This window comes from Equus przewalskii, chromosome 17 (genome assembly GCF_037783145.1).
Source record: "Equus przewalskii isolate Varuska chromosome 17, EquPr2, whole genome shotgun sequence".
Taxonomy (NCBI): domain Eukaryota; kingdom Metazoa; phylum Chordata; class Mammalia; order Perissodactyla; family Equidae; genus Equus; species Equus przewalskii.
Genome location: NC_091847.1, coordinates 72,462,526 through 72,486,418, shown reverse-complemented (window position 1 = coordinate 72,486,418; position 23,893 = coordinate 72,462,526). Strand labels below are relative to the sequence as shown.

Here is a 23,893-nt window from a genome sequence, read left to right as displayed (position 1 = left end):
TCACAACACAAGGTGAAATAAGATATGACAAAAATAACTTAGAAGGGGAAGAGGAAAGGGATGAAATCAGTATAGTCTAAGGAAATAAGAGGCTATCAGAAAATGGACTATCTCATCTACAAGATTTTTCGTATGAACCTAATGGTAACCACTAAACAAATAATTAGAATGGAGACATATCTGATAAACAAGGAGAAAATGAAGAAAACCAAAACAGAACACTACCTAATCAAATTGGTAGTCCAAAACACATGGGATGAGAAACAAAGGAAATGCAGAAGAACCAGAAAAGGTGCAATAATATGGCAGTAAAAGTCCTCATGTATCAATAATCACTCTAAATGTAAATGGATCAAATTCTTAAATCAAAAGACACAGAGTGGCAGATGGATTAAAGAACAAGACCCAACAATATGCTACCTCCAGGAAACATCTCAGTCTAAAGACAAACATAGGCTCAGATTGAACAGATGGAAGACGATACTCCAAGCTAATGGCAAACAAAAGAAAGTAGATGTTACCATACTTAAATCAGACAAAGAAGACTTCAAGACAAAACAGATAAAGAGAGACAAAGAGGGACAGTATATAATGATAAAAAGGACTCTCCACCAAGAAGACATAACACTTATAAACATACATGCATCCATCACAGGAGCAAGAAAGTACATAAAGCAATTATTAACAAACATAAAGGGAGATATTACCAACAACACAATAATAGTAAGAGGCTTCAACACCCCACTTACAGCAATGGATAGATCATCCAGACAAAAAGTCAACAAGGAGATAATGGACTTAAACAAAAAACTAGACCAGATGAACTTAATAGATATATAGAGAGCACTCCATCCAGAAAGAGCAGAATATACACTCTTCTCAAGTGCACATGGAACATTCTCAAGAATAGACCCATATATTGGGAAACAAGGCAAACCTCAATAAATTTAAGAAGATTGAAATCATATCTACTGTCTTTTCTGACCATAATGCTATGAAACTAGAAATCAACAACAAGAAAAACGTGGGAAAGGAACAAAAATGTGGAGACTAAACAACATGCTGCTGAACAACCAATGGGTCATTGAAGAAATAAAGGGAGAAATCAAAAAATATTTGGAGACAAATGAGAACGAAAGCACACCATACCAACTCATATGGGATGCAGCAAAAGCGGTCCTAAAAGGGAAATTTATAGCAATAGAGACCCATGTTAACAAACAAGAAAAAGCTCAAAAAGAAATCTTGAACTACACCTAACAGAATTAGAAAAAGAAGAACAAACAAAGCCCAAACTCAGCAGAAGGAAGGAAATAATAAAAATTGGAGCAGAAATAAATGAAATTGAAACCAAAAGACTGTAGAAAGGATCAATGAAACAAGGAGCTTGTTCCTTAAGAAGATAAAATTAACAAACCCTTAGCCAGACTCACTAAGAAAAAAAGAGAGAAGACTCAAATAAATAAAATTAGAAATGAAAGGGGAGAAATTACAACAGATACTACAAAAATACAAAAGATTATAAGAGAATATTATGAGAAACTATATGCTAACAAACTGAGCAATCTAGTAGAAATGGATAAATTTGTAGAATCTTACAACCTCCAAAACTGAATCAAGAAGAAATAGAGAACCTGAATAGACCAATCACAAGTAAAAAGATTGAAACAGTAGCCAAAAACCTCCCCAAAAATAAAAATCCAGGACCAGATGGCTCTCTGGAGAATTCTACCAAACATTCAAAGATTTATTACCTATTCTTCTCAAACTATTTGAAAAAATTGAGGAAGATGGAAATATTCCTAGCAGATTCTACGAGGCCAACATCACCCTGATACCAAAACCAGACAAGGGCAGCACAAAGAAGGAAAATTAAAGGCCAATGTTGCTGATGAACCTAGATGCAAAAATCCTCAACAAAATATTGGCAAACCAAATACAGCAATACAGTAAAAAGATCATATGTCCTAATCAAGTGAGATTCATACTAGGGACACAGGGATGGTTCAACATCCACAAATCAATCAATGTGATACACCACATTAAAAAAATGAGGAACAAAAACCACATGATGATCTTCACAGATGCAGAGAAAGCATTTGACAAGATCCAACGTCCATTTATGTTAAAAAACTCAATAAAATGGGTATAGAAGGAAAGTACTTCACAGGGGGAAGTGGCGTGGAGGTGGACACAAGGGGTGAGGGGGCACACTTATATGTTGTCTGACAAATATTAATATACAACTGCAATTTCACAATGTTATAAACTATTATGACCACAATAAAAAATAATAGTAATTAATATCTTAAAAAGAAAAAAGAAACTCAACCAGTTACAAGAAAACTCAGAAAGTTCAATGAACTCAAGAATAAAATTAATGAGTGGAATTAATTCTTCACAAAAGAACTCTTTAAAAAAAAGCAAACAGAAATTCTGGAGATGAAGAATACAATGAATGAGATTTTAAAAACTATCTAGAAACCTTTAGAAAAAAGCTGACATTATGGAGCAAAGAACTAGTAATTTAGAGGGCATAAATATAGAATTGTTTCAGGTGGAAGAGGAGAGAGAACTAAGACTTTAAAAAAATGAAGAAATTCTCCAAGAAATATCCAACTCATTTAGGAAATGCAACATAAGGATTATAGGTATTGTAGAGGGAGAAGAGTGGGAGAAAGGAGCAGAGAGCTTGTTCAAAGAAATAATAGCCGAGAACTTCCCAAGCCCGGGGAAGAAACTGGACTTAAAAGTATCTGAAGCCAACACAACTCCTAATTACATCAATGCAAACAGACCTTCTCCAAGACACATAATAGTAAAACTGGCAAAAGTCAATGACAAAGAAAAAATATTAAGGGCAGCAAGGCAGAGGAAAACAACTTACAAAGGAACCTCTATCAGGCTTTCAGGAGATTTCTCAGCAGCAATCTACAGGCTAGAAGAGAGTGGAATGATATATTCAAAATATTGAAAGACAAAAACTTCCAGCCAAGAATATTCTATCCAGTGAAACTATCCTTCAGATGTGATGGAGAAATAAAAACCTTCCCAGAGAAACAATCTGAGGCAGTTCATCACCACTAGACCTCCTGTACAAGAAATTATCAAAGATGCTGTCATAACTGAAACAGAAAGGCAAAGGTTATGAAGCACTGAGTAAGATGATAAATAGACAGACAAAATCAGAAAATTGCAACTATCAAAACAAGTTAGCAAACAATTATAACATAAAAGATAAAGGGAAGAAAAGTATCAAAAATAACTATAAACACTTCATTTTAATCACAAACTCACAAAACAAAACAGAATAATTTGTGTCAAAAATAACTTAGATGAGGAAGAGTAATAGGACGGAACCTTCTTAGGCTAATGGCGATAAGAGGCTATCAGAAAAGGGACTATCTCATCTATGAGATCTTTTATACAAACCTCATGGTTACCACTAAACAAAAAATAAGAGCAGAGACACAGATCACAAATAAAGAGAAAACCATCACAGAAAACCACCAAACTTAAATGGCAGTCAGAAATACAAGGGAAAAGGAAAAATGGAAATATAGAATAACTGGAAAATGAGAGATAAAATGGCAGTATTAAGCCCTCATATATCAATAATCACTCTAAATGTAAATTGATTGAATTCTCCAATCAAAAGACACAGAGTGGCTGAATGAATTAAAAAACAAGACCCAACAATATGCTGCCTCCAGGAAACACATCTCAGCTCTAAAGACAAATGCAGACTCAGAGTGAAGGGATGGAAGATGATACTCCAAGCCAATGGCAAGCAAAAGAAAGCAGGTGTTCCCATACATATATCAGACAAAGCAGACTTCAAGATAAAACAGGCAATGAGAGACAAAGAGGGGCAGTACATAATGATAAAAGAGACATTCCACCAAGAGGACATAACACTTATAAATATATATACAACTAAAACACAAGCACCAAAATTTATAAAGCAACTATTAACAGACCTAAAGGGAGAAATTAGCAGCAACACAATAATAGTTGGAGACCTCAACATCCCACTTACATCAATGGATAGATCATCCAGACAGAAAGTCAACAAGGAAATAGTGGACTTAAACAAAAAACTAGATGAGATGAGCTTAATAGATATACATAGAACATTCCATCCAAAAACAGCAGAATACACATTCTTCTCAAGTTCACATGGAACATTCTCAAAGATAGATGATACATGGGGAAACAAGGCAAGCCTCAATAAATTTAAGAAGATTGAAATCATATCAAGCATCTTTTCTGATCACAGTGCTATGAAACTAGAAATCAACTACAAGAAAAAGGCTGAGAAAGTCACAAATACGTGAAGACTAAACAACATGCTATTGAACAACAATTGGATCAATGAAGAAGTGAAAGTAGAATTTAAAAAAAAAAAAAAAAAAAACCCTGGAGACAGGTTCCAGCCCTGGTGGCCTTGTGGTTAAGTTCACACTCCACTTAGACAGCCCAGGTTCGGTTCCAAGGTGTGGACCTACACCACTCGTCTGTCAGTGGCCATGCTGTGGCAGTGGCTGATATACAAAAAGAGGATAATTGGCAACAGATCTTAGCTCAGGGAAAATCTTCCTCAGCAAAAAAAGCAAAACAAAACAAAACGAAAACCTGGAGGCAAATGAAAATACATCACACCAACTCTTATGAGATACAGCAAAAGCAATTCCAAGAGGGAAATTCATAGAAATACAGGCTCATCTCAACAAACAAGAAAAACCTCAAATAAATAATCTTAAACTACACCTAACAGAACTAGAAAAAGAAGAAAAAACAAAGCCCAAAGCCAGCAGAAGGAGAGAAACAATAAAAATTAGAACAGAAATAAATGAACTAGAGATCAAAACAAGAGTAGAAAGGATCAATGAAATTCAGAGCTTGTTCTTTGAGAAAGTAAACACAATTGAGAAACCCTTAGCTCAACTCACTAAGAAAAATAGAGAGAAGGCTCAAAGAAATAAAATTAGAAGTAAAAGAGGAGAAATTCCAATGGATACCACAGAAATACAAAAGATTATAAGAAAATGCTATGAAAAAAATGCCAGCCAATTTGATAACCTAGAAGAAATGGATAAATTCTAAGACTTATACAACCTTCCAAAACTGAATCAAGAAGAAATAGAGAATCTGAATAAACCAATAACAAGTAAAGATATTGAAATAGTAATCAAAAACCTCCCCAAAAAACAAAAATCCAGGACCAGATGGCTTCTCTGGAGAATTCTACCAAACATTCAAAGGAGATTTAATACCTATCCTTCTCAAACTATTCTAAAAAGTTGAAGAAGACAGAATACTTCTTAATTCATTATGAGGCCAACATCACCCTGATCCAAAAACCAGACAAGGACAACACAAAGAAGGAAAATACAGGACAGTATCACTGATGAACATAGATGCAAAAATCCTCAACAAAATATTAGCAAACCAAATACAGCAATACATTAACAGGATCATTCACCATGATTAGATGGGATTTATACCAGAGATGCAGGGATAGTTCAACATTCACAAATCAATCAGTGTGATACACCATATTAACAAAATGAGGAATAAAAATCACATAATCATCTCAAAAGAGGCAGAGAAAGCATTTGATAAGATCCAACATCCATTTATAAATTAGTATAGAAGGAAAGTACCTCAACATAATAAGGCCATATATGACAAACCCACAGCCAACCTCATACTCAATGGGAAAAACTGAAAGCCATCCCTCTGAGAACAGGAACAAGACAAGGGTGCCTACTCTTACTGCTCCTATTCAACATAGTACTGGAGGTTTTGGCCAGAGCAATTAGGCAAGAAAAAAAATAAATAAAAGTCATTCAAATTGGCAAGGAAAAGGTGAAAATGTTGATGTTTGTGGACAACATGATCCTATTTATAGAAAACCCCAAAGAATCCACAGAAAACTATCAGAAATAATCAACAACTACAGCAAAGTAGCAGAGTACAAAATCAACTTACAAAAATCAGTTGCATTTCTATGCACTAGTAATGCATTAGCAGAAAGAGATGTCAAAAATACAATCCCATTTACAATCACAACAAAAAGAATAAAATATATAGGAAGAAATTTAACCAAAGAGGTGAGAGTCCTATACACTGAAAACTATAAGACATTATTGAAAGAAGTCAAAGATGACATAAAGAAATAGAAAGATATTCTATGAACATGGATTGGAAGAATAAACATAGTTAAAATGTCCATACTACCTAAAGCAATCGACAGATTCAATGCAATGCCAATCAGAATCTCAATGACATTTTCACATAAATAGAACAAAGAATCCTTAAATTTTTATGGAACAACAAAAGATCCTGAATTAAAGCAATTCTGAGAAAAAAAGAACAAAGCTGGAGACATCACAATTCCAGACTTCAAGATATACTACAAAGCTAGAGTAATCAGAACAGCATGGTACCAGCACAAAAACAGACTCATAGGTCAGTGTAACAGAATTGAAAGCCCCAAAATAAAACCACACATCTATGGACAGCTCATCTTTGACAAAGGAGTCAAAAACATACAATGAAGAAAGGAAAGTCTCCTCAATAAATGATGTTGGGAAACTGGACATGTGAAAGAATGAAAGTAGACCACCATCTCACACCATACACAAACATTAACTCAAAATGGATTAAAGACTTGAAGCTGAGTCCTGAAACCATAAAACTCATAGAAGAAAATATAAGCAGTACTCTCTTTGACATCGGTCTTAGCGGCATCTTTTCAAATACCACATCTACTCAGGCATGGGAAGCAAAAGAAAAAATAAACAAATGGGACTACATCAGACTAAAGAGCTTCTGCAAGGCAAAGGAAATCATGAACAAAACTAAAAGACAGCCTACCAACTGGGAGAAAATATTTGCAAATCATATATCCAATAAGAGGTAATTTCCGAAATATATAAAGAACTCATACAACTCAACAACAAAAAAACAAACAACCCGATCCAAAAATAGGCTGAGGGGCCAGCCCTAGTGTCCTAGTTGTTAAGTTTGGCATGCTCTGCTTCAGCAGCCTGGGTTCAGTTTCTGGGCATGGACCTACACCACTCATCTTGTCAGTGGCCATGCAGTGGTGGTGACTCATAAAAAAAGAGGAAGAATGGTCCCAGATGTTAGCTCAAGGCGAATCATCCTCAGCAAAAGAAAAAAAAACCAGAGAATATGAACAGACTTTTTTCCAAAGAAGATATACAGATGGCCAACAGGCACATGAAAAGATGTTCATCATTACTAATTATTAGGGAAATGTAAATCAAAACAATGAGATATCACCTCATACCAGTCAGAATGGCTATAGGTACCAAGACAAAAAACAACAAATATTGGAGAGGATGTGGAGAAAAGGGAACGCTCATACACTGCTGGTGGGAATGCAGACTGGTGCAGCCACTATGGAAAACAGTATGGAGATTTCTCAAAAAATTAAAAATAGAAATACCATATGACCCAGCTATCTCACTATTGGGTATCTATCCAAAGAACTTGAAATCAACAATACAAAGAAACTTACACACCCCTATGTTCATTGCAGCATTATTCACAATTGCCAAGACATGGAAGCAACCCAAGTGCCCATCAACTGATGAACAGATAAAGAAGATGTGGTCTATATATACAAAGGAATACTACCGAGCCATAAAAAAAAAAATTATCACATTTGCAACAACATGTATGGACCTTGAGGGTATTATGTTAAGCAAAACTAGCCAGAGAGAGAAAGACAAACACTCTATGATTTCACTCATTGTGGAAGATAAACAAACACATTGATAAAGAGAACAGATTAGTGGTTACCAGAGGGGAAGGGGGTTGGGGGATGTCTGAAAGGGGTAAAGGGATGCATATAATGGTGATGGATAAAAATTAGACTGTTGGTGGTGAGCATTATGCAGTCTATACAGAAACTGATAAATAATAATTTACACCATTGTGTAAATTGCACAATGTTATAAACCATTATGACCTCAGTAAAATAACTGAAAAAAAAATGTACAGACATTAAAGGGGTATGGAGCAAATATATGTGATAACCAACAAAAGCTTACTGTCAAAAATACACTTTTAAAGGAAAAAAATAGGGCCTGGCCTCGTGCCTTACTGGTTAAGTTCACGTGCTCCACTTCAGCAGCCTGGGGTTCACAGCCCAGCATGGACCCTCACACCACTCATCAAGCCATGCTGTGGGGGCATCCCACATGCAAATAGAGGAAGATTGCCACAGTTGTTAGCTCAGCGACAATCTTCCTCAAGATTCTACAGAAAGAGAGAGAGAGAGAGATCTCTATAAAAAGGTTAATACCTTAAACAGTTTTATGGCCAACACGTATTTCTATAAGTAATAGAATTTCTTATTACTTTCTAACTGATTTCCTTTTATGTAAACTACTTCCTTTGACCATATATGAAGTAGAATCCAAGTATTTAGGAAATAATACAAAGTGGGGAAAAAAGTAATCTTTACAAAAATCTTCACCATAAAAAATTTTAAAATAGCCAAAATGTTACTTGTTAAGCATTGTAGTAATAAATACAAGGAAATCCCATATAATTGTTAAAATAGCAGGAATGTCTGCCAAAATGATATATGGTTTGTGTTGTTGAAATAAGTAAAATTTTATTTGTTGGACTTTTGGAAAGAAAAATGATTATGCGGTGGCTCATTTGTGAACTAAAGGAACTATAGTTTATTTGAGTAATGACGATGGAAATCCTTTAAGGACGTGATGCGCCGTATTCCCTCAGCTTCAACTGGACGGGTGCAGTACTCTGATCTCCCTCCATTCTCGCTCCCACTGAGACCATCTTCCTCAAAGCAGCCCTAGTGACCCTTCACAAATAGAAACGGATGCTGCTTGTCTACTTCAAATTCTTCCTTTATTTTTCCATAATTATTTGATTCTCCTTTGTTGCCTACAACATAAAGTCAAGATTCCCTTTGTATGGCATATAAGACCCCTTACAACTTAGCTCTGGCCTCCCTCACTTACTTACTCAGCTTAGTCTTCTTTCAAGTTTTATGTTCTGGTAATTCTCAACTGTTTCATGTTCCCTCAGGTACATGCCATACTGTTTCAGGAATCCGTGACATGGCTCATACTTTTCCCTTTTCCTGGCACATGCTCCCCACCTTTCTTTATCCATCTTATGCATATTCATCCTTCAAGACAGCTCATATATCATCCTCAAAGCTAAGTTGGAGTCCCCTTCTTGGGGTTCTTTAGCATCCTATGTATACTTCTATCTCTGCAGCTACCAAATCATATTGAAATCATCTGTTTATAAGTCTGTCTTCCCCAATAAACCATAAATTTCTTTAGGGCAGAGGCCATGTTTAGTCATCTTATGTACCCAGCCAGCATCTAGGTCAATGCCTGGAATATGGCTGGTGCTTAATAAATATAATGATGATTTAATAAATAATCTTCTAGGCACTGCAATAAGGACAAGTGAACTTCAAATATTCCATTTCTGTCATCCACTAGCTCACAGCCCATCATACAAAAGAGGACCTGAAAAACGACAGGGATGAAAGCACTGTGAATGGTCAAATGAGTCACACTGGGTCAGAAGCTACTGTCTTTTTAGCCAAACTTACCCAGAAATTTCTTACCGCCACCCATGCTCATCCTTGAAAATGAAGGACTATGGAATTTTCCTCTGTTAAAAACACTTCTGAGAAGTAAACTATTTAAAGACAAATACGCAAAAGGCAGAAACAAGAGGTCATAGTGATCTACAAACTATATAATCCATCCCCTCTTTGAGAGTTTTCATGTGCACTCTTCAATATAATTGAAAAATCTTTTCATGCTGTGTTCTCTAAAATCTGAAATGTGATCAGGGTTTATTTTGTAAATAATGGGAGTGGTGGCAGAATCACTTCCTTTCTATTACTGCTCTCAACCCTGTTTTATAATATAAGCACATTAGCAAATTTATTTTGTACTATTAGCCAGGCATGGTGTTAAGATATGAGATAAGATTATCTCATTCAACCTTCATAACAAGCCTATGAAGTAAGTCCTATTATTAACTCCATTTTATAGGGGAGGAAACTGAAACGTGAAGAGGTCAGTAACTTGCCCAAGATCACATCGCTAACAGGCATTAGAAGCAGGATTTGAACCCGGGCAGTCTGATTCCAGGGCTCATGGTTCTGATGAGTGCACCATACTACCTGACCTGTAAATGGTAAAATGCAATGAACACTCATTACAATTGGTCCATTAGAAATTGTTCTTGACTGCAGGTAAATGGCAATTTATAAGACTGGGTGAACCAAATGGTCAGTTTTTTGGCTTTTTTCTCCAAAATTAAAGATACTTCAGGACCTGTAGAAGTGTTATTGGTTTTTATCATAAGTCTTCTAATAGTAGAATATTTTAAACTGTAAGGATGTTGGGAAAACTAATCATCCACAGAAACTATCTCTCCTTTGCAATTAAAGTCTTTTTCTTAAAATACTTTAATATAAATTTTTTATATTTGGCAGTTTTAATTAGTATATAATTTTTCCAACCAAAAAAAATCTTCATGTGGAAAGAAATGCTCAAAAGCGCTGCCTAAAAACTAAAGTGTTTGCTTTTTTAAAAAACTTTACTTTTCGCCTTTTAGATTCCAGAAACAGTTTCCTCATAAAGCTGACTTCCTTTCTGGAAATGATTTTTGTTTCCAACCATGTTGAGAATCCATCTTTTTCATTCCTTCTCTCCCTCCCTCCCTCCCTCCCTCCCTCCCTCTCTCTCTCTCTCTCTCTCTGCTTTCTTGGTAGTAGCGGGGAGGAAGGAGGGGGTGGGCACAGAAAGAAGGAAAAGAGAAAACAGAGAAAGAATTGCATGCCCCCGTGTCTGAATATATCCTCTCCCTGTAGATAATTCCATCTAAGTTGCACTTTTGCCTTTTTATTTCCGTTTTTGGACACCTCTTTTATCACCCAGCCAACTGGGATAGACAAAGCCCTGCGAGTGCCCTGAGCGACAGAACTCTGGTAGGGGGCTGGCTGCAAATTGACGTGGCATGGAAATTCTCCGCTAAGTTGTAGCAGCTTGCATGTTTCTCCTAAGATCGAGCCCAGCCTCCCGGAGCTGTAGCTTAATCATCATGGGTTCGACGACGTTACAGAAAAATGGATAGAAAAAGTCTCCAGTTCCTTTCTTCGGACTCAGATGTTTTCTTTTTGAGTACCTATGGTTTAGCTGAAAAAATCAAAGCAGTTAAGTCTGTAACTTTCTTTTTGCAGCTTAAACAACAGAATTTGCTGCCCTCCCTCCCCTGTCCTGCAATTTAATTCCTTGCAGATTTTGCCATGGGGTGCGGACTTAGGAAGCTGGAAGACCCTGATGATAGCAGCCCTGGAAAAATATTTTCTACCCTGAAGAGACCGCAAGTGGAAACAAAGACAGAATTTGCTTACGAATATGTATTGCTGGATTTTACTTTACAAGGTACTTTTTGCCTCTATTTTATTTGTTAAATGAAATGTTTCAAATATAAGGGACCACTAGTTTTTTTTAAGTGTTGGTTTGTGAGTTTTTAAACTGTACTTGAGAATCAGATTGCATAATCAATCGAACAATAATGCTTTGTTTCTTAATTATATTTTCAAAGATTTTTGTTTTGTTTCGTTTGCTTTGTTTTTCTGTAATATGGCTCAAATGTACTTTATGAAATTAGAAAAACTGTTTGGAAATATTTACTTCACTTTTAAATCAAATGCTTATTTGTAGAAAGATCTATGAAAAATGTTTGATTTCCAGGCCAAAAAGCTATAGCCTTATTGACAGTTTGTGTTTTGAAAAAGATATGAAAGACACGAGAAGGTAGCGTGTTGGAAATATTACTTGCATCATGTGGAAGCGTGTTTGCTAAGATAATTCTGAGGTTCCCAACCATGTTAAATTCTGTGATTGTGCTAGTCATCTGATATTTTTTGACCAAACTAAACTTCAAGTTTGGAAATACAGTAAAAAATAAGAAAAAAGACAGTCTTCTGTAAGACACTTCCTTTGCTTGGTGCCCTGTCCCTAACAGAGAAACTCTCTGTTCCAGAAAGTTGGAAACACAAATAAACAAGCCCAGATGGCAGCCCTGTGGAAGGAGCAGAGGCAGCTCGAACTCATAAACACTTTGCCTCACTTCTTTTGGGAACTTTAGCGTACTGTACAACTGCATGGATAAAACTGAGTTTTGAAAAGCAGAACTATATCTTCAGTTATGGAGTACTAAAAAGGAAATTAACAGTGTCTTGCTTGCTATTAGAATTTCCATATATCAACATTTCAAGTTCTTATTACAAAGTTATATTTTTCATTCTAATAAGCCGCACATTTTATCAGTTAATAGAAAGTTTATACTAAGTAAATTATCATGTTGGATATTATCTTAGTTTCTTTTCAACTTAAACACAAATTCTCCATTTTTTGGTTTGCTCCGTGAACAGTGCATCTTTGTGCAAGAAGCAAGAGCAGCCCATTTTTCTTTGTCAAAAATTGAGCTAGCCAGTAAGCAAACACCCTTTGAGGGACATACTCAAAATCTATACTTTTCACATATTCACATTTCCATTTCTATCTAAGGCTAAGGCTACCAACGGAAAAAGTGTCAATATTCTAAATTTTCTTTTTAATTATGAAAGTTAAGATTATGATAATGGTGATAATCAGAGAAGTAACCAATCATGTGAATTTTTTTTCTATGCTTTTTCAAAAACCACCATTTGAGAAAATATTTGTGATTGCTGTTTTCTCCATTGATTGTCCTTGTCAGTTATTTGTTAGAACTAGTTTCTGTAAATCCATAGGACACAAAAACACATTCTCCTTAACCTAAAACCTTGTCTATTCATAAACTTTAGACCAGAGCCATTTTGATCTGCACTTTAAGATTTGCTGCACGATCCTCACTGGGGTCATAGGCCTTAAAGTAACTCAACAATTTTTTCCAATTTACTTATTTCCAGTAACGTTAAAAATCTCAAACAAATTTGTATAAACACAGTCATCCTTGGATCAGAAAGATCTACAGCTTTCTTCAGAAGTCACTTGGTTTGTTACCACCAGAAGCCCTTCTCTGTGTGAGAGGAGAGTCGCTTCCACCTTCCCCTCTAGGTGTTGGGGGGAGGTCGCAGAGGGCTACAGTGTGAAGTGTGAGCATGGGCGTCGTGGGCAGATGCTAGCACAGACAGCAGACGTGGATTTTAAAGCTGCACCTGGTGCCTCTCTGGCCCAGATGCCCAGTCTCCTGGTGCCCCTCTTCTCTCCAGTTCTTCCACATGGGTTTTGTTTTGATTTTGTCTTTGCCTTTGTCTGAGAAGCCCAGACTCAGCATCAGCCCAGCTCACAAACCACCTTCCTGTCTTCTGTTGTCTCTGACCTCCACCTGCCACTCCAGCCCATAGAGGAGTGAGTCACAGGGGTCTAAACCACACCAACCCCATTTAGCACTGCAATTGTCCTGGGATTGCTCTAAGGAGGACTGAGTAGTGGCACCTCCTGCCTCTCAGAGGCCACCATGCAAGAAGCAACACTTAGGAAGCAAAATGGCCTGGTGACAGCTGTGCGTGCTCATGATAAGCCTGTCTCTTACCTTGTTTTTCCAAACAGAGGGCATGAGACAGAGTAAAGTCCCAGTGGGGCAAGAGGAAGAGACGCTTTGAAATTTCCAGTATCCTGTGTTATGGTGGCTATAATTATCTTGAACAACTTATTTATTTCCCATTCAGTTCCATTCTCTCTCTCTCTCTGCCTTCTCCACACTTTCTTTTTTGAGGAAAGTGGCACTTTGAGCCATTATTTACATCTCTAAGAGAGAAATAATAGCATAGGCATTAAGCACATAAGGCTCTGGAGTCAAAGTTCGTGGGTTCTGAATCTAGGAGCTTTCGCTCACTAACTGTGCCAAGTTTGTAAACTTTGCTATATCTCAGTTTCCTCATCTGTAAAATGGGGGTTCTAATGGTGCTTACATAATAGAATTGTTTTAAGGATTAAAGGGGGCAATACAAGATAATCTACTTGAAAAGGTGCCTGGCACTTAAAAAGCACTTAGTAAAAATTAGCTATTATTATCCCTCCTGGCTTCATGCCTGGGCTCCCAACTGCACTAGTGAGATTTCACCACAATTTTTGTGATGTTTTGTGGATTCTTGTATAGTAGTCTATATATGTGTATTTATGAGCAAGTATGTGAATGTATACATTAGTGTGTTACAGACTTTCTTAACAAAAAATTAACTGCAAATGACCCAAAAGTGTTCGTTTACCTCCTTATATTGTCCCAGAAGACAATCTGAATAACAATAGCCTGAAGGATTTTTAGAGCATGTATAGCTTTATGATTAAAAAGAGTTTCTACAATACTAAAACCCCAACACTAGGACAGATGGCAGCTTCCTTATTTGAATTTCTAGTAGAATTATGTAAAATGAATTGAGTAAAATTTTGCTGGCCTCTGGCTTGCTTCCTTATTAGTAGAACAAGAAACTCTCATTGTCTTTTATCATCACAGTTAGCAGCAATAAATACATATGATGTATGTATTCTGTAGAAGATGCTGAAATTACTGGAAATATAAAGAAGAATAAGACATAGTTTCTGCCCTGAAGTAGTTTACATTCTAATTGGTCAAACTGAACAAGATTCTGAACCCCTGAAGGTCAAGAAATATATCTCATCCACTTTTGTGTTCCCTGTGTCTGGCACAGTGTTTGACATGTGACCGATGGCCAATAAGCTGTGTTGAATTAATGAATGAAAAATTGCAATACAAGATACAACAGGTGTCAGGAAAAGGAAAAATCAATTTTGAATAGGATCAGTTGGAACTTGAATTAGGACTTTGACCCTGAAAAAGAAGTAGGGCTTAGATAGTCAGAAGATTAAGAGGTTGAGGCACATTCAAGGGTTTTGTAGGAGAGACGCAGAAAATAAGATTGGAAATAAATGGAGTACGGAATGCTCTGACTTGGCTAAGGAGTGATTCCTTGATTCTATAGGGAATAAATAGCTGTAAAGGCTTTTGAACACGTATCTGATAGGTATAGGGAAGTGTTTTTACAAGATTAATGTATGATTGAGTGGGGGGAGATGAAAGTGAGGAGAAAGGTTAGAAGACTGCTTGTAGTGGTCGAGGCTGATGACGAGCAGGACCTGCATGTGGGGGCAGCAATAAGTATGGAAGCAAGGGGTGAATATAACAGATGTTAGGAAGGAGGAACTTACTTAGCCTGTGGCTGGCTGGAAGTGAGGGGACAGAAAGAATGAAGAATCCAGGGTGACTTCCCTGTTCTGAGCCTGAGTAACTGTGGAAATAGTGGTGCCCCGTCCAGCAGGAGGGGCGCCCAGAGAGAGTCAGTGTGTAGTGAGAGCAATTCCATTACAGGTGTGCTGCGTCCGAGGTGGCAGTGGAACATCCTGGTAGGGACAGTTACAGATGCCTGGCTGCAGAGGGTGATTTCTAGGAGGAAATGAATTGATACAGTCTTACAGAGAGGGAATATGGGCAGAGCGTAAGTGTCTTGGGCTGAGGCATCAGGCATATTTGGCCGTATTGAGGACAACACAACAAAAATGACAAGAGAATGAAGACAATCAGGTCTGTGTAGCACCAGAGAACACCAGGAAAGGGAGAATTCCAAAAAGCAAGAAGTGGTCAATAATTTAAAATACTAGAGAACTTTCAAGAAGAATGAAGATGCAACACTGAAGAGAATGCATTAAAAATCAACAAGAGATGAATGAAGGATAAGAAATGAAGGGAGGGAGGGAGGGAGAAAGGAAGGAAGGAATCAAGAAAAGAAGGAGGGAAAGGTGAGTCCAGCTGAATTTTCTATGTCTGTCTGAATCTAAGAAGTTCTTGGGCATTTTCTCAAGCAGTCAAAAAGTTTTGAAGTATAAAGTGCTACATAAAAAGAAATTAATAATTAAAATGACTAAATTTAGTCAAGCATCAACATAATCTCTGTCATGGTGCCTAGCCCAAATTCCTAACCAGGTGAAAAAACTACATAAGGAGTTCTGTTATGTTTGAAATGGTGAGATATTTTGGTTTAGAAAAATGATAAAACCTGACAAATTCAGACTATTGTGGGAGAGAAGGATCCCATTCTGTCCTGAGGGAGGAGGGAACCTCTGATAATAGATTACAGTTGACTCAAATAAATACTGATGTTGGGAGAAAATACATACTCATTTCTATCGGCAATCTGCATTATGTTGGATTTTTTCCTGCATATACTTCTTATATCTGGGTAGACATTTATTCGTTCTTTGAGCTAACACTTACTGAGCACCTACTGAGCTAAGAGCTAGGTTACAAAGATAAATAGAGCCTAGACTCTGCCCTCTATGAACTTGCATCCTACTGAGAGACACTGGTAAACAAGCAGCCAGTTACACTGCGTACACCATACACTGTGACTCAGGCTGTGCTGGAAGCCTGAGGGTTATTGGAGCAGAAGGAAGAGCACGTCCACCTGATTAGTGAGATGATCCAGAAAGACTCCTTAAAAGAAGTGCCACCTCATCTGAGATCTAAAGAATGAGTGGACTTAGACAAAGGTTTGTATCCAGAATATATAAAATACAACTGAAAATCAATAAGGAAAATCGGTAGGAAAATCAACGCAAATCAGTAAGGAAAAGAAAACCCAACGGAAAAATAGAGAAGAAACTTGGACAGCTAGCCCACCACACAGGAAATCCAAATAGTCAGTAGACATCTGAAATTATGCTCAACCTCGTTAGTAATCAGCAACATGCATGTTAAATCCACAGTGAGGTACCACCACAAATCATCCAAAATGGCTAACGTTTAAAAAGACTATTAATACCTGGTGTTGGTAAATTGGTACAACCATTTTGAAAAAAAATACTTTGGCATTATCTACTTAACTGAAGATATTCCCAACAGAAACATGTGCCCATGTGCACCATGAGGCACATACACGAATGTTCATAGAAGTATTATCTGTAATAACCCAAAAGTTTGCACAACTCAGAAATCTCAGAACAAGAGCCTGGAAGAATAACTTGCGGTATACTCTCACAATGGAGCACTATACTGCAGAAGTCAGCAACTTTTACTGTCAAGGGCCAGAGAGCAAATATTTTAGGCTCTGTGAGCCATGTGGTCTCTGTCACAACTACTCAGCTCTACCTTGTGGGGCCAACAAACCCTACGTAACAGTACAGGCTGTGGGCAGTACTCTGCCAACCTCTACTATACTGCAATGAAAACAAGCCAACTGCAACCACACAGCGACACAAGGTGACTCACGAGCATAATGCTGAGTGAAAGAAGACAGACAGAAAAGTACGTACTGTGTGATTCCAGTTACATAAAGCGCAAAAAATTGGCAACCTGAACTATAGTGTTTAAGGATACATTCTTGGATAGTCAACTAAAAAGAAGAGCGAGGAAGGGGTGACCATGACAGTCAGGGAGAGGGGATTGTGATGGAAAGGGCGAAATGGGAGCCTTCTGGAGTGCCCCCGCATTCCAATTTTTGATTGGATGGTGGTTTTAAGTATGTTTTGTGTATTTTTTTTTTGGTATGTTACATTTCTACCCCCACCCACAATTTTTAAAAAGGTTAAAAAAAGACTGAGTAGGAAGACAATGCTGAAAGACAATATGTACAGACTCAGAAGTGAGAGAACTTTTATGATCTCTCTGGGAACCATGAATAAAGCAGCAATGGGTGGAGCATAGCACGTGAAGGAGGCAGCAATAAGGCAAAGGCCGCCAGAGTTTGAAATGGTCGTGATTTGGTCTTCCGTCTACCTGCCTTTAGCAATGAACTCTATAGTTCAATAGAGTTTTAGTGTATTTAAAAAGTGCAGTTATATTACTTCAGTTAAATATATTCATGAGTGACTACAAAGATGGCAGCTTTCATTGAAAACATAGAACATTATATAATTTGGATGTTGTTTATGTAGTAGTTTATATTTCTAAGTAATTTAAAACATTTTGACAAATAGAGCAAACTAGATACTCCTTTTAATATCCATACATTAAGTTGCTTAACAATTTATTATAGTCCAAAAGCTTTAGCCCAGTTCATGTCTGAGTTTTCACAAATTCTGAATTAACGTCACCCAAATCAATGAAGTTGTATTTGCCTGTAGGCACCAGAGTATACTGGCTCTGGAGTCATTCTGTCTGGTTCGGTCACAACCTTGTCCTTTGCTTACTAGCAGTTCGGGCAAGTTACCAAATCTGTCTCTTCCTGAGTTTCTTTATCTGAGAATAATCCACTTTATGGAGTTTTTGTAAGGATTAAGAAAGATTAGGCATGTAAGCACTTTGCATAGAGCCTGGAACAAAATATGCACTTGGTATATGTTACTTATTAGTTTTTACTATAATTGCTAGATATAATATGGAGATTGACAGTCTGTTCCCTTTTGAAAATATGGTAAAATTACTTAACGGGGTCTGCACATTGTATTTTTACCTAAGGAAACAATGTTTCATAAATATTTCAAAAATGCATATCAATCTTGGACTATTTCATAGAGTTACATCATCAGAGCAAAGTTTTTTGCACTGAACAAGTTCTTAGCTTTATACTGGAATATAACTTTTTCTATTTTTAAAATTTGATCTTTGTCTATGAAACTTTTAAGCAAAGGAGCATAAAAAGGTCTATTGATAGTTTATTTTAGAAACTATGAGGGTAAATGATAGAATCTTGCTGAACATTCAGGATGTTTCGATTTTAATCATAAAAATCAACTTTGCGTTTGTATAGTTTTCAAAGCAATTACAAAATGCTTGCTTTCCTCAGTTCTTCACAATAGCCCTGTAAGGTATAGTGAAACTTACAAATTGTGTAGCATCAATTTAACAGTAACCAACCACACCCACTAATGTTGCACACAGCACCATTTGTTCCTTCTCTCAAAGAACTGATGGTAGTTGGCGAGCTGAGAAGAGCAAGATGGCTTGCAGCTGCTGCTAGCCGCCTGTGCTGTTCACATTCTAGCCAAAACAACCACCACCTCCCCCTTAATTTCCTGTGTTTAAAAAACAGTAGAGACTCTGATATCACTGCCCCAGAGTAAGGACCTCAAATCAAAGGCGTGGCCTCTATCACTGAGCCTATCATGGAGATGTAATTGTTCACTCTGGTAAGCACCGATGAAAATTCCTCACTCTGTGGGTGCAGCTCTTCCCTTCCTCACATCTCTAAACTATGTCAGGCTTTCAGTCTCTTTTGAGCACAGTTTAAAATATTATTAAGAATTGAGGGGCCTGTCCAGTGGCGCAGCAGTTAAGTTCCCACGTTCCACTTTGGCGGCCCGGGTTCACTGGTTCAGATCCCGCGTGTGGACATGGCACTGCTTGGCAAGCCATGCTGTGGCAGGTGTCCCACATATAAAGTAGAGAAAGATGGGCACAGATGTTAGCTCAGGGCCAGTCTTCCTCAGCAAAAAGAGAAGAATTGGCAGCAGATGTTAGCTCAGGGCCAATCTTCCTCAAAAAAAAAAAAAGAAGAAGAAGAATTGAGGGGGGCCGGCCCATGGTGGAGTGATTAAGTTCTCACACTCTGCTTCGGTGGCCCAGGGTTTCGCCAGTTCAGATCCTGGGTGCAGACATGGCACCACTCATCAGGCCATGCTGAGGCGCCATCCCACATGCCACAACTAGAAGGACCCACAACTAAAAAAATACAACTATGTACCCCAGGGCTTTGGGGAGAAAAAGGAAAAAAAAAAAAAGGAATTGAGGTAATTATATGAAGGGAAGTGCTCAACAGTATTCCCAGACTTATTTTTCCTCTTCTTCCTCCTGGGTTTACCATTCTTGAATGACGCTGGGGTATTTAAAGCAAGTCCCAATGTAGAAAGAAAGACAATTTGTTAACAGAGTGAACCCCAGCCCTCCTACCACCATCATCCTCCTGTCCCTACTTGAGGAAGAATTGGACCACTCTCTCTGTGTCCTACGATGCTGGACACAGTCCAAGATGGTCTAGGTGGCCTGGCCTGGACCCGGGCAAGCTCTGGTCTACAGAATTGCTGGGATGACCCAGAGCAGAAGTTGCAAACCAGTGAGACTTGGGCCATATTCAGCCTTCAGACAGGTCTCACTTGGTGTGTACAGTGGTAAAATATTTGGGTTAACCATCACTTTTAAAAATTGGGAGATGTTACATAAGAATCTGGATTTGGGAGTTTTCTTTCAGGTTAGAAGCTCCCGAAGCACCGGGCAGCACTGGGCCGGGGCCGTTATGCTCTTTGGATGAGATTTTTAGTATTCTCCAGGGCCCACAGCCTCCTCCAGCACAGCAAAGCTCCCTGGTAGCTTTGGGCATTTGAGTCAGGGACTCAGTGTAGCAGATCAGTGTGAGTTAGGCACTCCTGATCTGGAATGTGAGCTCAGGAGACCTAATCTACAGTGTGAGTTAGAGACCTGAGATCTAGGGCATGAGATAGGGGCCTCTGACCTAGAGTGTGAGTTAGGGACCTCTGGTCTAGAGCATGAGTTAGGGTCCTCTGACCTAGAGTGTGAGTTAGGGGCCTCTTACCTAGAGCATGAGTTAGGGGCCTCTGACCTAGAGTGTGAGTTAGGGACCTGAGATCTAGGGCATGAGTTAGGGGCCTCTGACCTAGAGTGCTACAGGTTGGGAGCCAGGCCATGATTTTGGAATAAATCCATATCTCTACAATCATCTTCTTTCTGGAGATTTTTTAAACCAACAGTGACTTATCTCTGAGACTCTGAAACTGTCTTTTCCAAACTGGACCACCAACAGACGGGCACATCCCTGATGTCTGAGTGTTTCCTTTGTGCCAGGCACTGGGCTGGTGTTTTACAGTTCCTGTAAGAGCAACTCTGTGAAGTTAGTACTATCATTACCCCTGTCTCAGGCAAAGTAACTTGTTTCAGATCTAGGAAATGGCATAACCATGATTTGAACCCAGGCCATTTGCTTCCAGGGCCTAATGCTCTAAGTGAGAATAGTCTATTGCCTTTCTTTCCACAAGGAGGACCTTATTTTATTTAACAAGTGGCCAACAATTGTGTAGCACAGACTACGGGCCAGAGACTTTCTAGAAACCAGTATTAACTTATTTAGTCCTCCTAACAGCCTTAGTGGATGGATTCTATTATTCTTCTCACTTTGCAGTTGGTGAAACTGAGGCACGTGGTGCACAGCACCCTGCCAGGCTGGCAAGTGGCAGAGCGGGGATCTGGATGCGGGCAGTATGGTCCAGAGTCTCCTTTCCACCCTGCTGCTCCATGAGCACCCTGGAGCTCTGAATGGAATAGGTTGATGTTACATCTAATTTTTCATTCTGCTTGTCCTTTAATAAGTATTTTTTAAGCACTTACCATAATTGTCAAATCAATCTGAGTGCTATTTGTCAAAAGACACAGACCTCCTGATAGAAGAAGATGCACACTTGAGATGGTTGAATAATTAATCTAGAGCACTGGGCCCAAAATGAACGTGATCTTTACATAAACTTAGGCTTGTTAGTGTGGATGTTCAGTATTTTTTTTTCTCCCTTTGTAACTTTTCTGGATGTCTCAGTTTGTCATTCCTCCCGGAACTCCCATGTGTGTGTGAGTATGTGTGTTTCATGCATAAACATTTCTTTTGCACTGAGACTGGAGACAGTAACCTTACTTTATTGAGAGTAAAAGGATGTGGATTAGACCAGAAAAGCTGGATTTATTCCGTTGACCAAAGTTTCTCTAACATCACCACAGAATGAGGTGTTCCTTAGAAATATATTCTCTGCCTGAACAGGAACATCTAAGCCCCAACGTCACTCTCCTATAGCTGTCCTCTTGGTGATTGCTTTTAACATGTTGCATAACTTTGCCTTTGAAAACCGTGTTCTGAAACAGTAGATGGACAGGATGATTTCATTATCATTATCGATTTTGGCTGATGAAGTGTGGAAAGCCCTTTAAGTGACCCCAGACTGTAAAGGTTTTATAGTTCTTTTGTCTAGTTTTATAATTCATTTTATTTCTTCTAAAGTCACCCGTCCCTTTTGCTCCTATCATTGTACCCTTGCTACTTCTACCCCAGTGGGTCTCCAAGCCTCCACCAAATGTCTTTGCATTGGACAGGAGGTGCTTTTAAGTTGTACACACAGAATTAAATGACATTGATCTCGCAGACTGAAAGTTGTGCCCTTTTCAGTTCTTTATATCTTCAACATCTCTCGAATGGCTGATTTTCCTTTTCAACAAAGAGAGAGCAGAGCGTGACTCAGAGTCTTTGGCAGATAACGATACCTAGCTAGAATCTAATTAGTGTTTTCTTTTCATTGTATGACAACTTTATACTTGTGGTGATTCTGTTTTTATGGTTATATGAGAGATATAAATTCTTTCTGAAATGAATTTAAGTTTAAAATGAAAATTAAAAGAAAAAATTCAAGGGGCCAGCCTAGTGGCGTAGTGATTAAGTTTGCATGCTCTGCTTTGGTAGCCAAGGGTTCATGGGTCCAGATCCTGGGTGCGGACCTACACACCAATCATCAAGCCATGCTGTGGCAGCGTCCCACATACAAAATAGAGGAAGACTGGCACAGATGTTAGCTCAGGGACAATCCTCAAGCGAAAAGAGGAAGATTGGCAACAGATGTTAGCTCAGGGCTAATCTTCCTCAGCAAAAAAAAAAAGTAAGGACATGAAAGTGCAACTGGTACTCAGTTATGACAAAAATTGTGAAAGTATGCTTGAAGACTTAAGTCCAACCCACACTTGGTAGAAAGGGGAGCTGAGGGTGGCTTCATGCCTCTCTTACAGAAAAAGTGGATGGGCTTTTTAAGAACTCTTTTTATAAGTTGCGTGGTTATTTGAGTACTAGATTTTTGAGGTTGCTGGTAGTCTGCTTTCCAGTTAAGTGGGACAAAAATCTCTCTCACCTCTAATTTTTTGCTGTATATCTTTATATTATATTTAAAGAACTGAGCACGCCACAGTCCTATTCTGCCCTGCCTCCTAAAGTTTGGGTGAATACTCCTCTGTGTACCTACCTCCTCAATTGCCAGCCTCTTCTGTGTGACAGCCCTTAAAATACATTCAGATGGCATCCTGTTCCTCACTTATTATTTGGCACATGGTTGAAGGACACCTGTCAGGGTCTTCAGACCCCTCACTGTCCTGAACACACTTTCATATAAACATATGCCAGCTCATCTCTAATTTGGCTCTTAAATTGAACAAAATTCACTTATTCATTTAACTGACATTGAGCATCAATGCCATAGGCACTGTTTTAGGTACAACAATACAGCGGTGAGCAAGACATGAATATCCCAGGCTCCATGGAAGTCTTATTCTGGTGAGGGAGGCAGACATTACATAAGATAATTAGGTGAACATACTAGTGTATTCTGATTATTATCTAGGTAGTGATGAATGTGAAAGAGAAGAAACTAAGCAGGGAATATACCATGATGATCTGCTCAGCATGGAATTCAGTGAGCCCCCTTCCTATGGGGGCAGTTTCCATTCAGATGGCCCATGGTCAGGTTAGATTAACTGCTTACATCATTTGCCTGTGGTCAGCCAGAGCCTCCAGGGTTCCCACTCCCCCCGCCACATGAACATACATTCAATCAGATTTCTCTCATTCTCCGTTTTGAACTTAAGGAAAGAACTAAGAGTTTACCCCTGTCAGATTTTTTTTTAACTTTGGGACATTTATACCACAAGACCAAGAGTTCTTCAAATCCTCATTCTCTTAGCCAATGTATTTGCAACCACTTTTTTCCTACATAATTAACTAATTTTCCCTGACTCCAAAACACTATTGTTTGTGATTGTGAAGCACACCACTACTTTATGTACCACTTGGAAAGAAAAAAGGCATCAATTA

At 38.3% G+C, this 23,893-nt stretch overlaps 2 protein-coding genes across 2 annotated transcripts in view; both read left to right on the top strand.

Annotated features, from left to right (window-relative positions):
• The window catches only part of BOLL (boule homolog, RNA binding protein), a 96,013-nt gene extending 85,793 nt beyond the window's left edge, over positions 1-10,220 (top strand). Inside the window, exon 11 of the mRNA XM_070580497.1 lies at positions 10,089-10,220. Within this exon, the coding sequence (XP_070436598.1) occupies positions 10,089-10,166 (78 nt within the window). The 3' untranslated portion in view covers positions 10,167-10,220. The remainder of the gene's footprint in view (positions 1-10,088) is intronic.
• Positions 10,221-10,366: 146 nt separating this feature from the next.
• RFTN2 (raftlin family member 2) overlaps positions 10,367-23,893 on the top strand; it is a 66,652-nt gene continuing 53,125 nt past the window's right edge. The window contains exon 1 of the mRNA XM_008538908.2: positions 10,367-11,486. Coding sequence (XP_008537130.1) covers positions 11,348-11,486 — 139 coding nt within the window. The 5' untranslated portion in view covers positions 10,367-11,347. The remainder of the gene's footprint in view (positions 11,487-23,893) is intronic.